We start from the raw sequence: 14,616 nt of genomic DNA, 5'->3' as shown, positions 1-14,616 counted from the left end.
GTGGCCAACTGATGCTTCAGAGATAGTCTGGTTATGTCGCGTCAAGAAATCCCGCGAACAGCCGTTCGGTCAACTTCCAAAACCACTCTTCATAATCGGTTTACGAAATTGATGATGCTCAGGCCAAAGGCAGACGAAAACAAAGTGAGTTTTTATGAAAATTTTGATTATTTTTATTGTGGAATTGGCAACGTTCCATGTTGATGATATGTTTCAGTACACAGCTGAGCCGTCGAAGCAGGGTTCAAATAAAAACAAACAACTGGCTGCAGACTTCGAAAAGAAAAGCTCTGTCCAGGCAGGCAATCCTATGTAGATTATTTATTACTCTTCCTTTCCAGGCAGCTCTTGCAGAAGAACGAAAGCAGGAAATGCGACAACGACTAGGCTATAATTCCTACCATCAGCGTGGTACGTTCCAAAGAGGACGTGGTCGAGGTCGAGGTGGCCGCGGCGGCTACTCAATTCATCACACAACAAATGGTGATCACAGTAAGTTACATTAGAATTATCCTGATGACTGACTGACTTGACAGAAGTCCAGGGGAAAACGTCGTTTTCGCGAATTCCGTTGTCGCAAGAAGAATTAGATCAAGAGCTGGACGCCTATGTGCAAAAGCGCAAGGCTCTTCAAGAGCAGAAAGAAGTTGAAGCTAAGAAAGCAAAAGTCGAGGATGAAAATGAGATCAAAGAAGAAGTTGACGTTAGCCAAAAAGAGACTGACGAAGAAGAAGAACCAACGAAGAAAGATGCTATCAACGACCAGGTTGATAGTCCTGATCAGAAAGTTGAAAATGACAACGAAGAGGAATAAGTCTTCCTTACACTTAATTACTGTAGATTAATTTGTTGTACTGCCTTTTCCGAGAATATCTTGAATTAACTGAATGGTTGTAAATCGTAAGAGACAGTTACAGAAAAAAGGCTCTGATGACTTCAAGAAAGAATACCGACAAAGAAATCTATCTGGGCAAAGCAAACTTAGAAATATTTCACTTCATTGTAAAACTGTCACAACTAAACCATTTCAGAATTTTTCATTATTTTTTTCGTTTCTAGCGAATTTGCTATGATAAGGGATGTCAAATCTTGAATCACATATGTTATTAATGTATTTTGATCATAATGTACGCTAGGCAGTTTCCATTTTAGATCTCATTTTAGAATGCATTGGGATGACATATTTCATTCGCCGAAAGATCCAGCTCTTTTCGGAATGACAAGAATGCTTTTTGGCTTCTTGATGACTTTAGACTGCTTTGTTGAGGTAGGCCGAGTACTAAAAGATAAATTACTCTGTGTTTATAACAAGCGAGGACTTCATTACGCAGATCAAAGATGGAGCGACGAAGGCTGTCAATTTCCACTGATCAACGGGCTGAAACAAATGGACCCAAATGTGATGATTATTCTACAGTTCATTCAAGCGCTCGGCGCTCTTTCAATATTCATTGGTTTTCGTGTGAAGCTTACTGGTAAATGGTTATTCATAGCATTTCATTTTTACATTGTTTAAGGCTGGCTTTTCGTGATACCTTACTGGTATGCATTTTTACTCGACAAAACGCACTGGAACAACCATTCCTATCTCTTCGGTTTAAGTGGTTTGATGTTCACGCTAACCGACTCCGACAGAGCGTTCGCGCTCTCGGCAAACAACAAAATGATTCAAAACTGGAACTATCTTATCATTCGCTTTCAAATTTTCATTCTCTACTTCTTTGCTGGACTAAAGAAGACCGAGGAAGACTGGCTGCTTGGCTATTCGATGGGACGATTAAGTAAGCACTGGGCTTTTGATCCATTTCGCTCGGCGGGACTGTCCAATGAATTCATCGACCGCTATATTGTCCACATAACGGGTTTTATGATTGACCTGCTGGTTGGACCAATGTTGCTCTTCGATTGCACCCGTCCATTCGCGATATTCGCCCTTACTAGCTTTCACTTGATGAACTCGCAAATGTTTTCAATCGGCATGTTTTCATACGTCTGTCTTGCCACAATGTGGATATTCTGCCGGCCAAACTCACCGAAGATTCTATTTGGAAAGATACCTATCCTTAAGAAGTTGGTGGATACAACACCTGCAGTCAAGGCTGAGGAAAGGTCTAGTTGGCGAGTCTCGTTCTTTTTGCTCTACACTGCTATTCAGATATTTTTACCGTACTCTCATTTTATAACGAAAGGATACAATGGTTGGACTGAGGGAGCATATGGATACTCGTGGGATATGATGATTCACTCCTTTCAAGAGCAGCATGTGAAAATATCATACAAAGATAGACTCACGGGCGAAATTGGATATCTCAAGCCTAATGCATTTTTGGGTTACGCTCGAAAAAGATGGACCATGCATCCTGACATGCTAAAGCAATATGCTGATTGCATACACGAGAGATTAGAGGCGAGCAATATTACTGACCCAGAGCTTTATTTTGATGTCTGGAAATCGATGAACCAACGATTTGTCCAAAGAGTATACGACCCAGATATAGATATTGCGCACTACAATTGGTCACCGTTTGAGAAGCCGAAATATGCCCTGCCACTGCTCCAGGATCTATCGAACTGGCGAGAGAAACTGAAGGTGAAATAAAAGCTCTTCGAAGCTTTACTAACTTAATTAAGGAGATGAAAAAAGAGATACAGGATGATGAGATTGATATCAGTTTCATCGCCGACTTCCCGGGCCTCAGTCTCGAGAATTATTTAGCGCCTGACCTGGACAACACGACTGTCGAGCTTCTAGGCGGAATGATTGAGATAAACTATGACGACCAAGAGAATGAAGTGACGAAAACAGTGCCAAAGTACTCGCCGAAGATTGGTGAACGAGTAAAATTGCCAGCTGGCGAGTTCCACTCGATAAAAGTAACGAGCGAAGAGCCTGCGATCTACATGTATATCTACCAAAACTCTACTGACGTGCGAGTGAGAAAAGCTTACAAGGCTTTAGCTGAAATCGACGATCACATTGCGAACGATCGCCCCCTTCCAGCTAATCTTACTGACTATTTCACTGACGAAGAAGAAGAAAAGTGGCGTCAATATTTTTTCCCGAATCAAAACATTAGTGACCATCATAACTCGCGAAAAGAAGCCGTCGTAGCATTCCGCAGGAGTTTCTATGCAAGCGCACTCGCCTGGCTAGACAAGAAATCAAGAAATGTGTATAAGGGGATGATGGTTGTCTCCTATGCGATTTCAGATTTGATGTCCGGCGAAAATACTTTCGCCGATGAGGTTACATACATAGAAAGGCAAATGGAAATGGATGCGTGGCGATCTGCCTTCCATAATATTTATCGGGCTGAACTGGAGAAAGTAACAAACCAGAACAGTCAAAGCCAAAGTGACAAAAGTGAACTTTAGAAAACCTATCCACTGAAAAAAATTCTGTACTTTCCGACTGCTCCTGTCTTCCTTCATGTCTTTCTAAATGAAAGAAATCGTAAATACTTATCACCGACGAAGCTTAACCATTAATTTTATTGATTTTTGTGAACAGTCTTCCTTGATATCAATCAAGAAATTCTCCCAAATTTTATCGTTTTCCCTACTTAATTAACACCATTTACAATTCTTTCATTTCAGGAGACTATTTTTGTGCAATGATGATTCTTCCAGTACTTACACTATTCGATTAACATAACTTTTATATTCAAACTAATTTTCAGATAAAAAAGGCAATGAATAGCGGCTGGACGCTTCTGATCGAGTGCGACGTCGACCATCGTCCAGGAGAAACCCAGCTCGATAAAAACATCAAATTCGAAAAGGCCGACGACTTCGTTTCCCCTGCTTCGAGCATTACTATTCCTCTCCAGAAAAATCTTGATTCAAAGCTTTTGCTAGCAAAAAGTAACGAAATATTTGTGCTTTTTTGAATTCACTAACGACTGCTTTCAGTACCCAAAGCGGATGCGATTAATCGTCCGCTTGAAATGAACCGCGCCCTCAGCGAATTGACTCAGTCGCGCAAAATATTCAAAATTCTGTACATTTCTTCCAGTGCAAAAAGATGATATTACCGTTTTATTTTAAGGTCAACACTCAATAAAGTATAAATTGACGGCATGTTCAGTATTTCATACTCGTATGAACTGAAAACTAAAATAAGGGGGATCTCGCCTTTCCATATTATATCGAAGCTAGTACTTTTCTTAATACATAACAAACTGTGGATCTTTGTGCAGTTTGAATACTGGCTGAATTTAGCTATTACTCTGATTTAAAACTTTTGATTCAAATGTCTTGATTTCAAGATCAAGCCATCACTTTAATTTATACAATGAAATAGTACCCGATCTCTTTACTCATGGGTGAATGATCCTTGCTTCTTTCTGTGCAAATGACTAACCAATATTCTTCCATGTAATTTCCTCTCGCGACAAGCTGCAATTTGCAGTGAAACTTTGAACCTTGTTGATTTTTACCTTCTCGTGTTTTATGATTATAAATAAAAAATTCATATCTTGAAAGCTAGAAAACGCAATCCTAGCCTTGTCTGCGCGTCATGTTTATTAGCCACCTCATATGAGAGCATTCAGAAGTGATATCTTGACGCGCTTCGGGTTCTCTTCTCATTCTGCGAGAGAAAGTGATGTTTATTCCGAGCAAAAATATTGAAAGGATGGTTTGGTTAAATTCTCTTTATGATCAAGGTTATTTCGCATTTGCAATTTTAAGCAATGCAGTATTTTGCATCAGCCTATTTTGAAAATAGTATTTTTTTGATTGATTTCGAAAGTATTTCTTTCCAAAACTTGGCAAAAAGTTTTTCTGGCAAGCTAATTCTTGCAGTTCCTTCTGAAGGATGCATCGGGCAACGCGCTGTTGACTCAATTCTTTCCGACGAGGGAAACAACTTTGAGTTTTACGGATCCTTCGATGCGACATCAATACAGCCCATGGTCGGCCGCGTGGAAAACGGTCGCGTGGTGACATGTATGGAATTATTTTTCTCGCCGACGACGGAAATCGGTCTCGTTCAGCTCAGAGCGCCGCCGCTATCGAATTCCAGTTTCTGCGCCGAGTTTATTCCTTGGTTCCGCGCATCAGGTTAAGAACTAAACTTTTGAAAACTCAAGAATTATTATCTTTTTCTACGAAAGAGATTCCTGACGATTTTATTCTAGGCTTCGAGAAGTTGATTTTACTCGCAGGAGTCCAATGCTCATTCCCACTACCGCAAGTAGTCGTCGTCAGTCCTGAAGATCATGAGAATGTACAATACATCACTGAAGATTTCCTCAACTCCTCGATTCGTCGAGCTGGCTTCTCAAAGGTAGTTCTTCAGACTCTTTGTTTTTAATCATACGTTTCAGAAAATGGTGGCTCAACTAAACTCTGTCGATTTAATAATGTCGCCAAACATTGCAGATCTTTCACATATCTTGCGAACTTGCTCCTCGCTGTATAAAGTGAAATGCGCGGATGCACTTTCTTTAGAAAAACTTTCTGTGCAAGATTCGGTCTACTAGAATACCTGCCATTCTTCTTTCACATTACAAAGATATATTGACAAATCCACCACCAATTGTATAAGTTCGTTTTCAGATGACAAAAATGGTATGAGGTCGTCGGACAAGATGCAAAAGCGGATAAACGGCCTGCTCAAAGTGTTCTGCTGCGGGTCGATGCGAGAGGCGAAAAAGGGAAGCTCGAGTGAGCAACCGCTTGTGTTGAGCACGTCTGTCTCTGGCAGTCAAGATACCGTCTTTGAAACGAGCGAAAATAAGACGAACCTCTCTGACAAAGATAAAAACAGCGCCTGGCTATCACAGAAAAAGTGGCACGAAGTGCAGCGAGGATTAAGACAAACGGTAGAGTCAACAGTGGAATAGACCCAACAAAATTTAAATATTCAGCCATCCATTTCTCATCAAGATTTGACGACGAATGGAGATGATTACGTGGCGGTAGACAGGGTAGAGGAGAACCAACGGGCACCTTCTTGTCCAGAAAGATATGCAAACTCGCCCCCTGTTCCGGACCGCTCGCTCAAGCCGAAAATAAACTCTTCGACGCACACACCAAACTCGCCTATCTCTCCACCCGGCACAACTGGCAGTCAGTGCAGCCCCAATGGAAACGATAAATTCTTCCCAGACTACCCACTGATTATCAATAAACCTTTTAGGAACGGTTTTGAGTTTTGGACGCAATTCAACATTTAATAATATTTAAAATAGCATTTTAAGTTAAAATTTTAACTGTTAATCAACCAATACGGAATACTTCTTAACCAAAAGCAGTGTCAATAACACTTCCGATCAGCCTACAACTTGCGCGTATGTGAAAGTAAACGGTGAAGCCACGAGCGACTTACACCGATCTCAAAAACAGTCACGCGGCTCAAATTGATTTAGCTCATCAAAAATTCCACTGAAACGATTTTTTCGCAAACCTCTTCACCAACCTAAATTGGTGCTACATCGGATTTGATCCATCTTCTTCCGTCAAGTTCTATTCATTTTCAAATGAGCTGTTCTTTCTTTTTTATTATTTCAACTTAAAAGGTATTTCATTTTTCCTAGAAGTCTATTTGCACATAATTCAGTTATATCTCAGCTGTACTATTTGTTCTTCTTTATGAATCCATTCGCACACCTTGACAGAATGCCAAACACTTTTTTATCTGACTTTGACTTTTAGTGTCGCTTTCTAATTTTCATTATTTTCGCGCTTTTCATTCTTTTGTCGAGCCCAATCATAAAAAGTTTCAGAATCACTTCTCTCTATCAGCAGTCAAAAACAAATATCATTCGTTACTAAATAACTGCTCATTTAATTCTTCCCACAAGTTCCAGGAACCTTTACTTCACTCCTTCTACGCTCGGTCGATTAGCGTCTCCGAATAAAAACTATCAAGCTATGCGTGTTGGTTTAATTGAAAGAGATACAGGATAAGCACTATAAAAAGTCAGTAAAATCGAGTTACAATGTGGTGTAGTTGCTCGGCACTTGGCAGTTCACTTCGAACTTCGAAATCCAAATCGAATCTATTTCGGTTTCATCCGCATTTTACTTATGCCCATAAGTTATGGGTCTTTGTAATATCCCGGTAGAACCTTCCTTTGATGTACGATTCCGCCCAACCCGTTGTCGTCGACGCAGTCTGGACATTTCTCGTCATATTCGTTTTCGTGAATCGAACTATAAAACTAGTCTCGTGCAGTTTGCTGTTGGCATACCTGCGGTCGTGCAGTTGGGACTCATGTTATGCGTCGTTATATTTTTGTTGATCCCGTTGTTGCCGCAAAGCTCACCAATGCAGCCGCACTCTCTCATTGAAAAAGTGTAGCTAAGCAAGGCTAATGATCATTTGCATACATTTAACTAATTGACTATCAGCAATTTAACACTGTAGTAAGTTAATATTGAGCAGCCAAGTCCCATAGCAGGCAATTATCGCAAAGAGGAATACAAAATACAGGACAATGATAATGTACTAAAAATTCATATCAAAATATTATCTTCCATTTCTTCATCATAAGACCATTCGGTACGTACCCAAACATGAACTTCCCATCGCTTTTGTCTCTTGAGATGTTCTTCTAATTTTTCTTCGAAGAGACCGATCTAAAATGTATCCATTCTTAGTAGGCTTTCACGCTCTATTAAGAAAGTATTTCTACATACTGTCATGGGTTGAAATGACTTTCGCCGCTTCTCTTCGTTCATCTCCATCAGCTTTAGCATCGGTATCTTGCCGATGATAAAACTGAGACCTTGGCCTCAGTTTTATCGCTATCCAAGCTTGAATTTTTCCCGAAAACAAGTATTGAAGTCAACATCGTTCTAGAGATCTTTATTGGGAATTTTCCTATTTTGACGCTGTATTCGAAAACAGCATCATTTCGCACAAAACGCGTAACTGAAAAATATCCGTTTTCGTTCAACGCAGGTGCAATTGGCTGTCAGGAATTTGAATCCGGCCACACGGACCCGGCGATCTCTCGACGAAGCCAAAAGTAAATTTTTCCTTTTTCAGAGAATGGCAGAGAATGATGAGGATGTATGGCGGAAATTATCATCTTACGACAAAGTTTGCCACAAAAACTGGAAGGCTAGAAAAGCGGGCTACGAGGAATTGCTAAAGGAAATTCCCTCTTATGCACTAGGTAAGACAAAATTAATAAAATTATTTGCGAAGGACATTTTAGAACCTGAAAAGGCAAAGAAATACTGCCCCTTATTGAAAGGCTTCGTCACCGAGCAAAATGAGCTGAGTCGGATGATTTCATCAGAAGTAGCCAAATTGGTGCTCGATTATGCAACGACAAAAGATGCGGCAAAGTATGATCTCCTTAATCTTACTATTTTTGATATTTTACTTTAGGCATGTGTCGGCAGTTTGCGATGGTATCATTTCGAAGTGCTTCAGCTCGAAAGTATCTTACAACCGGAAAAACATTTTCATTGACAACTTTATTTTAGCCCAAAACCAAAGAAAACGCGATAGAATGCTGCCAACTGCTTATTGAACACGAAAAGGCCGATGATGTGTGTTCGAGTTTGCTTTCGGGGACTCAAAACAAGAACCCAAAGATTGCCGTTGCCTGTGTGGAGGCCCTCACTGCGTGTTTATCTTCATTTGGATCGAAAATCGTCCAACTGAAAGCGTGCCTCGCGGAGATGCCAAAGCTCTTCCAACATCGAGATAAAAACGTGCGAAATGCAACGAAAGATTTCTTCGTTGAGGCTCATTGCTGGATTGGTGCACCTGTTAAACACGCTTTGGAACGAGTTCCGAAGATCGAGCAAAGTATAAAAGAGTGCGAAGACGCTTGGAAGGACCTTAAATCAAAGTCTAAGCAGAAAAGGTTCTTCAAAAGTCAGCAAGCTGAGAGAGAAGCCGCTCAGGCTGAGTCGGAGGACGAAGCCGAGGAGGATGATAATGATGAGGAGGAAGTGGAAGTCGACGCTTGGGAGTTCGCTGAAGAAGTCAACTTCCTGGCTGAGCTTGGAAAAGCACGCTTCGGAGAAGATAAGATCGACGCGGGAGCAGCGATGGCTTCCAAGAAATGGAAGGAGCGCGGAGAAGCCCTCGATAAAATGGCACTCATTTTAATGCTGGAGAAAGGGAATCCGATTAAACTTGCATCTGGGGAGTATCAATCTGTCATGACTGATCTGAAAACGCTCATAAAGAAAGACACAAATGTTCTGCTGATCATCAAAGCGTTCAAAATCGTCAAACGAATGGCAGAGGCAATGAGAGAGTCCTTCAAGAACTTCGGGCCGTTAATTCTACAGGAAGTCCTTGCTCGCTTCAAAGAGAAGAAAGTAACAGTTCTTGAAGCTGCTCGGGAGGCTGCAGACGCTGTTGCGAAGACCATCAAGTTTCCTGATGCTATTATGGACCGAGTGATGGAGTCTTTGGAGGATAAGAATCCAGGAGTACGCGCCGAGACGATGTTGTTTTTGTACCGCTGCTCAAAGCCGAAAAAGGTTATCTTCCCAAAAGCCTTCATCAAAGAATTCATGGCGAAGGTGACGAAAAACATCGAACACTCTGATAAAAATGTCCGAGATGGAGCCTATAAAATGCTTGCTGTAATGAGCACTAAGTTAGACGTGAAGATAATGAACACGTTCGTCAGCGATTTCAAAGAAGATAGAATGAAGCTTTACCAAGGCGCTGTAGAGGAACTCAAAGGTGCCCCTAAAGAAGCCCCAGAGAAAAGCCCTGTGATAAAGAAAGCTCCTGTTGCAGAGAAAAAGGAAGTCAAAAAAGAGGCACCTAAAGGCTCCAAGACTGCAACAAAGGCCAAAAATCCGTCGAAAAAATTTACAGCGAGCAAAAAGGAAGAAGTGACCGAAGTGTCTGGTCCACCAGCAGAAGCAGACATGGATGAAGATTCCGCTGTAGAAGCTTGCAACGGCTTATTCGGAGAAGAAACCGTCAAGAAAGTCCAAGAGAAAAACTGGAAAATTCGACTTGAAGGCTTACAAGAGGTTACGGATAAACTTAACCGATTTGAACCCCAGGAACTTAAAACGCAGGCCATTTATAAAGTCTTATCGCTCGCCCCTGGCTTCAAAGACACCAACTTCCAGTGCAATCAGGAAAAGTTCAAAATCATACGCACTGCCGCGCAAAACCCCAAACTCTCACAAACTTCTATCAACATTGTTTTCAATTACTGTCTCGACAAAATCTCGGATGTCAAGTGTGGAGTGCTAGCGAAGGAAGCTTTATCTGGTATGGCCGACATCGTTAGCTTAGCTTACATGGCAGAACGAGTGTTACCTGCTGGAAATAAGCTGAAGAGCGTGAAAAACGTTGCAGAATGCTGGGCATGGTTTGCAGACGCTTTACCACAGTTTGGCTTCGGAAAGTTGGATATCAAAATGTTCATTGATCAATCCAATATCGCCCTTGCTCACTCAAATGCAGGAATAAGAACGAAGGCGATTGAAGCAATCGCCTCTGTTTTGCGCTTTGTCGCACCTTTGAGAGCCAAGTATGATGACCAAAAAGATGCGATCAAGGTTTGTTCTTCGTTAAAATTACTAGATTCCTAATTCTAAACTTCTAGACACAAATCGACGATGCACTCAAAGCCTTCGATGGACCTCCACCTCCGCCAACGAGAGGTCCAGTGCTCCAGGCCGCTCTGAAAGTAGGTCCAGGAGGTGACGGAGAGGCCGATGAGAATGCTGAAGCTGATGAGGATGATCAAGACGATCTCATTCCGCGCACCGATATTTCTTCCCAAATTACATCCTCCCTCCTTGAAATGATGGAGGACAAGAACTGGAAAATGCGAAAAGAAGCGCTAGACACAACAAAGGCATTATTTGAGAAAAATAAATTCATCACAGACAGTCTTGGAGATCTTCCTGCATCGTTGAGCAAGCGGTTCACTGATGTCAACAAAGTCCTCGTTCAGACATCCTTTGACATCGCAATTCTTATTGCAGCTGCTCTCGGCAAAAAAGGCGCAAAGACTCACATTAAGTCCTTCGTTGTTCCTCTAATTGGCGCATTAAACGATTCGAAGGTTCAAATCAGAGAAAAGGGCGCCGGTGCACTTTCGTCTTGGCATGAGCTCGTCCCACTCAGATTCTGGTTTGATGATGAAGCAATTGCAGGTCTTCTGGTCGATGCCAAAAAGATTCACCTGCGGTACACGTTTCTCGGTTGGCTAGCAGATAAGCTACCAGACGAGAAAAAAATCCCAAGAGCAGGCATAGAGGCTTGTCTGCCCCATGTGTTGGCGTGTATGGAAGATCGTGACGGAAAAGTGAGAGATGCTGCTCAGAAATCGCTTCTTGGTTTCATGATTCACACGAGTTATCAAGCTATGGTTAAGTTGGCCAAGTCTCCTAAAACACGCGATGAGCTTGACAAGGCGAAAGAGTTACTCCCGAAAGCACCAGTACGCGTTGTTCAGGCGGAGGTTATTGATGCTGGAGATATAATGTCGGCGGCATCTTCAAAGCCTAAAAAAGCTAAGAAAAAAGCCCCTGTTCAGGAAGCCGTTGAGGATGAACCTGTTGTCGAACAAGAGGAACCCAAGAAAAAAACTACTGTTAAAAAGAAAGCACCTGCTAAGAAAAAGATCGGCGGTAAAAAGGTCGAGGAAGAAGATTACGGCGATATTATCACTGGCACTGAAAAAGCAAAGAATCAAAGAATAAAAGAAGACTCTAAGCTAAAGCTTCTAAAATGGCACTACGATCCCGGAACTGCTTGTCGAAAAGAACTTATCGAGCAACTTAGCAAGCAAATAAGCGAAAACTTTGGATCTAAATTTGCGCCCTTGATGCAGAAGAATGACTCCACTGCTCTTGCAAAAGTGATTGGCATATTAGAACCCCAGCCACTTGAGTCAATAATTCCCGTACTTGATATTATAACACGATGGATGACAATCAGGATGAATGAAAAGAACACGACTATCTTGACAAAAGTTCTTTCATGGCTTTCTGACCTGAGCGAGAAGCTAAAAGAAGCAGAGTATGAGATGACTCCTTATGAATCTGTTGCGTTCCTGCCTCATCTTATCAGCAAACTTGGTGAATCTCGACAGGAAATCCGCTCAGTAGTGCTTTCTACGCTCGTTGCGTTAGAAGACAGCTGCAACGACAAGAGAATCTTCGAGTACCTTCTGCAGGGCGCAAAGTCTAAGAACTCGCGACAAAGGACGGAGTGTCTGAATCAGTGTTCGAAGATGATTGCGAAAAGTGGAGTCGAGGTAGCAGGACCGCCAAAACAAGGCGCGTTAAAAGAAATCGCTGCCCACATTGCTGACAAGGATCAGAATGTCCGCTCTGGAGCTATGAATTGCTTGGTAGAGGTTCATCGCATTATTGGCGACACTGTCTATAGTGCTAAAGTAATAGGGCGCCTTGGCGACAAGGAGGAGTCATATTTGAAGGAGAGGATAAAGCGCGCTGCACCTGCACCTAATACAAACGAGACTGTGACGATGCCCCCTCCGCAGGCTCCTCCCAATTCTAGAAAGAAAGCTCGGTCACCGACACGGCGAGGAACGATAAACATCAACCCAGCTGAAAGTGCTCTTGCACTAAGAAACGTCGAGGAGAAAAATGCTCAACGACCAGTCGAAGTTAATGAGAACGCCAGATTCAGACTTGAGCTTCCTCCGGCGGCACCAACTCGTATCTCTCGCGTAAGGTTGAATCCGGTCGAGTACGACGACATTGCTGATGACATTGAGCCAATGACTACACGGGACTCATCCAATGTATCACCTGAAGACACTATAACAGCCCTTGATCATCAACTAGGAGTCCTTTGTCTGAACGAAAAACTTCTCGAACATTTGATCTTCAGCTTTGGCTCTGAAAATCAAATGATCATTTCTGAAGCTCTTTGTGTGTTCGAGAAGTTTTGCGACGTTGGAAGCAAAAACATACCTCCAGCAAAACTAGAAGAAATCATTCTCGCGTTGTGTCAAGCGATCCAGAGAGCACTTCTTCCCTCTTTGCAAAATAACAATACAAGTTTGTTAAAAGACTTCATACTATTTAATAATAGTTTTCTCAGGGAGTGTTTACAGTCTCGTGACGCAAATCTGCGTCATCTTTCAGAAGATTCTGCGGCGAAAAGAACTCATAAAACTTGTATCTCTTTCTGCATACTCGAACATGATCATGACAATCTTCGATGTCAGTTGTGACAAGGTATAAAAATGTCTAAAAACATAATAATCAAAAATTAAGTCAATCAACAACAAGGGCGAATTCAATCTTGGATCACACTTGAACCAAATTATCCTGGATATCAACGATTTTGGTTCATACGTGAAAGTTACATCGGTAGGACATCATGAACATTAGGCATTCGTAACATGGCATATTTAAGGCATACTTGGAAGTCATGTCTATCAACCTTCAAGGGGAAACAAAAAAGCTTCAAAAGATCTGTCGCTGTTTCTTGAAGTTCTTCCAAAATCCAGAAGCAAATCCAGCAGATGGAGATGCACTCGTTTTAGTTATCAGAGCTCTAAGTAAATTCTTCACGAAGTTTCCGAAGAGCAATTCGGTTTATCAACAGAAAGCTGCCTTCGAGACTTATCGGTAACCTTATTTCAATTTAAATGAAATAACGCTGTTAAGCCTTCTTTGTCTTTACGCTTCTCATCTTGCCAAAACCAACGCTAGCCACATTCGACTCCGACTTGATCAGTTGCGCTCGGAAATCTACATTCCACTGCATGATATTCTCCGACAACAAGTCGCCAAGGTCAATGCTTTCGACGACAAAGAAAACCAGCCGACGCCGTTATTGTACGTTACTCTTTTTAGAATCCTAAAAATTCCCATGGTTTCTTAGCACTCAAGCGAGTCGAATAACTGCGAAGATAAAAACTGAGGAAACTCATGATGTGGGAATGGTGGCACTGGCGGAGTTTGTCAATCAAAATCCGAGTTGGGACATCAAGAAGTTCCTAAAATCAGAAAGTAAAGGACTTCAAAAGTATATAAACATGAAACTTTCACACGGTAAGTCGCATTTCATTGTTACTCTTGCCGTTTTTATGATATTCTTTCAGGACAAAGCCTGACGAACCCACCGCCAGCGGTAGAGCTCAAGTCAGACAATTTCGAAGAGCGAGTGGAAGAACTACGTGAGCGCTTTGGATTGAACAAGCACGAGCCCGAGTCTGTCGAGCCTTCATCTTCTGAGCTCGAGAGCTTTGACAAGCAACCGGAGCTACTGAAGACGTCTCCCGTGAGAAACCCGGGCATGAGTCCCGAACGCGTCGCCGAGTTTCGCAAGCGACTGACCGAACTCAAAAAGAGCAAATGAAGATATCCCTTGTAAATATGGTAGGTTCGAGCGTATTTGTCATGTTTATAACGTTTTAAGTTGAATGCTTTCCATGTCTTCACTAAACACAAACAGTCACATTCCAATTATTCTCTCGTTCAACCCCCCAAAAAAAAAGAAAACTCATCAGAAAAAAAAGAACTATTACTTCCACTTGCACCTGAAAAGTTCAGTCACTGCACCTTTTTAATAAATAAACTTCATTCAAATACACTCAAAATCTTATTTTACCGATACGTGAATAATAAGATATTTCTCTTTGTATTTTGATTAAAATCATTGGGTAGAAACAGGACTGTAGA

The 14,616-nt window shown here is 41.8% G+C and overlaps 5 protein-coding genes across 6 annotated transcripts; 4 read left to right on the top strand and 1 right to left on the bottom strand.

The window, feature by feature from the left end:
- Positions 1-23: 23 nt before the first annotated feature.
- Positions 24-1,135, top strand: LOC145709901 (uncharacterized). Its single transcript, XM_081787599.1, has 4 exons — positions 24-144; positions 218-302; positions 346-492; positions 537-1,135. Exons 1-4 carry the CDS (start codon positions 34-36, stop codon positions 812-814), a joined length of 621 nt encoding a protein of 206 aa, XP_081643725.1. The 5' UTR covers positions 24-33; the 3' UTR covers positions 815-1,135.
- Positions 1,136-1,142: 7 nt separating this feature from the next.
- LOC145709900 (vitamin K-dependent gamma-carboxylase-like) lies at positions 1,143-5,290 on the top strand. Its single transcript, XM_081787598.1, has 6 exons — positions 1,143-1,267; positions 1,313-1,475; positions 1,518-2,590; positions 2,632-3,864; positions 3,913-5,064; positions 5,142-5,290. Exons 1-4 carry the CDS (start codon positions 1,166-1,168, stop codon positions 3,373-3,375), a joined length of 2,082 nt encoding a protein of 693 aa, XP_081643724.1. The 5' UTR covers positions 1,143-1,165; the 3' UTR covers positions 3,376-3,864; positions 3,913-5,064; positions 5,142-5,290.
- A 265-nt stretch (positions 5,291-5,555) lies between these two features.
- LOC145709899 (uncharacterized) lies at positions 5,556-6,880 on the top strand. The gene is made up of 2 exons (XM_081787597.1): positions 5,556-5,828; positions 5,874-6,880. The coding sequence occupies exons 1-2, from the start codon at positions 5,577-5,579 to the stop codon at positions 6,180-6,182; spliced, it is 561 nt and encodes a 186-aa protein (XP_081643723.1). The 5' UTR covers positions 5,556-5,576; the 3' UTR covers positions 6,183-6,880.
- On the bottom strand, positions 6,881-8,145 carry LOC145709897 (uncharacterized). Its single transcript, XM_081787596.1, has 6 exons — positions 7,648-8,145; positions 7,519-7,587; positions 7,402-7,456; positions 7,200-7,310; positions 7,083-7,161; positions 6,881-7,009 (listed from the first exon to the last, which is right to left on the bottom strand). The coding sequence occupies exons 1-6, from the start codon at positions 7,705-7,707 to the stop codon at positions 6,943-6,945; spliced, it is 441 nt and encodes a 146-aa protein (XP_081643722.1). The 5' UTR covers positions 7,708-8,145; the 3' UTR covers positions 6,881-6,942.
- On the top strand, positions 7,922-14,518 carry LOC145709896 (cytoskeleton-associated protein 5-A-like). Of its 2 annotated transcripts, none has more exons than XM_081787595.1 (12): positions 7,922-8,129; positions 8,172-8,304; positions 8,348-8,399; positions 8,446-10,503; positions 10,551-12,984; positions 13,028-13,164; positions 13,204-13,299; positions 13,346-13,560; positions 13,600-13,770; positions 13,817-13,986; positions 14,037-14,313; positions 14,354-14,518. In XM_081787595.1, exons 1-11 carry the CDS (start codon positions 8,003-8,005, stop codon positions 14,291-14,293), a joined length of 5,850 nt encoding a protein of 1,949 aa, XP_081643721.1. In that variant the 5' UTR covers positions 7,922-8,002; the 3' UTR covers positions 14,294-14,313; positions 14,354-14,518. The 2 variants fall into 2 exon arrangements, with proteins under 2 accessions (XP_081643721.1, XP_081643720.1); XM_081787594.1 differs by having other exon boundaries at positions 13,019-13,164.
- Positions 14,519-14,616: the final 98 nt, after the last annotated feature.

This window comes from Oikopleura dioica, chromosome XSR (assembly GCF_907165135.1).
Source record: "Oikopleura dioica chromosome XSR, OKI2018_I68_1.0, whole genome shotgun sequence".
Taxonomy (NCBI): Eukaryota; Metazoa; Chordata; class Appendicularia; order Copelata; family Oikopleuridae; genus Oikopleura; species Oikopleura dioica.
This window is presented reverse-complemented; position numbering and strand designations above follow the sequence as displayed.

Excerpts from the sequence above, each read along its gene's own strand:
- LOC145709901 (XM_081787599.1), top strand. The coding sequence starts at position 34 with ATGTCGCGTCAAGAAATCCCGCGAACAGCCGTTCGGTCAACTTCCAAA. Across the intron at positions 303-345 it reads GAAAAGCTCTGTCCAGGCAG|CTCTTGCAGAAGAACGAAAG; the intron begins GCAATCCTATGT and ends CTTTCCAGGCAG. Across the intron at positions 493-536 it reads CACAACAAATGGTGATCACA|AAGTCCAGGGGAAAACGTCG; the intron begins GTAAGTTACATT and ends CTGACTTGACAG.
- LOC145709900 (XM_081787598.1), top strand. The coding sequence starts at position 1,166 with ATGCATTGGGATGACATATTTCATTCGCCGAAAGATCCAGCTCTTTTC. Across the intron at positions 1,476-1,517 it reads TTTTCGTGTGAAGCTTACTG|GCTGGCTTTTCGTGATACCT; the intron begins GTAAATGGTTAT and ends ACATTGTTTAAG. Across the intron at positions 2,591-2,631 it reads ACTGGCGAGAGAAACTGAAG|GAGATGAAAAAAGAGATACA; the intron begins GTGAAATAAAAG and ends AACTTAATTAAG.
- LOC145709899 (XM_081787597.1), top strand. The coding sequence starts at position 5,577 with ATGAGGTCGTCGGACAAGATGCAAAAGCGGATAAACGGCCTGCTCAAA. Across the intron at positions 5,829-5,873 it reads AGCGAGGATTAAGACAAACG|CCATCCATTTCTCATCAAGA; the intron begins GTAGAGTCAACA and ends TTAAATATTCAG.
- LOC145709897 (XM_081787596.1), bottom strand. The coding sequence starts at position 7,707 with ATGCTAAAGCTGATGGAGATGAACGAAGAGAAGCGGCGAAAGTCATTT. Across the intron at positions 7,162-7,199 it reads TCCCAACTGCACGACCGCAG|TTCGATTCACGAAAACGAAT; the intron begins GTATGCCAACAG and ends CTAGTTTTATAG. Across the intron at positions 7,010-7,082 it reads TGGGCGGAATCGTACATCAA|AGATTCGATTTGGATTTCGA; the intron begins AGGAAGGTTCTA and ends TGAAACCGAAAT.
- LOC145709896 (XM_081787594.1), top strand. The coding sequence starts at position 8,003 with ATGGCAGAGAATGATGAGGATGTATGGCGGAAATTATCATCTTACGAC. Across the intron at positions 12,985-13,018 it reads TTTGCAAAATAACAATACAA|TTTTCTCAGGGAGTGTTTAC; the intron begins GTTTGTTAAAAG and ends ATTTAATAATAG. Across the intron at positions 13,771-13,816 it reads AACCAGCCGACGCCGTTATT|CACTCAAGCGAGTCGAATAA; the intron begins GTACGTTACTCT and ends ATGGTTTCTTAG.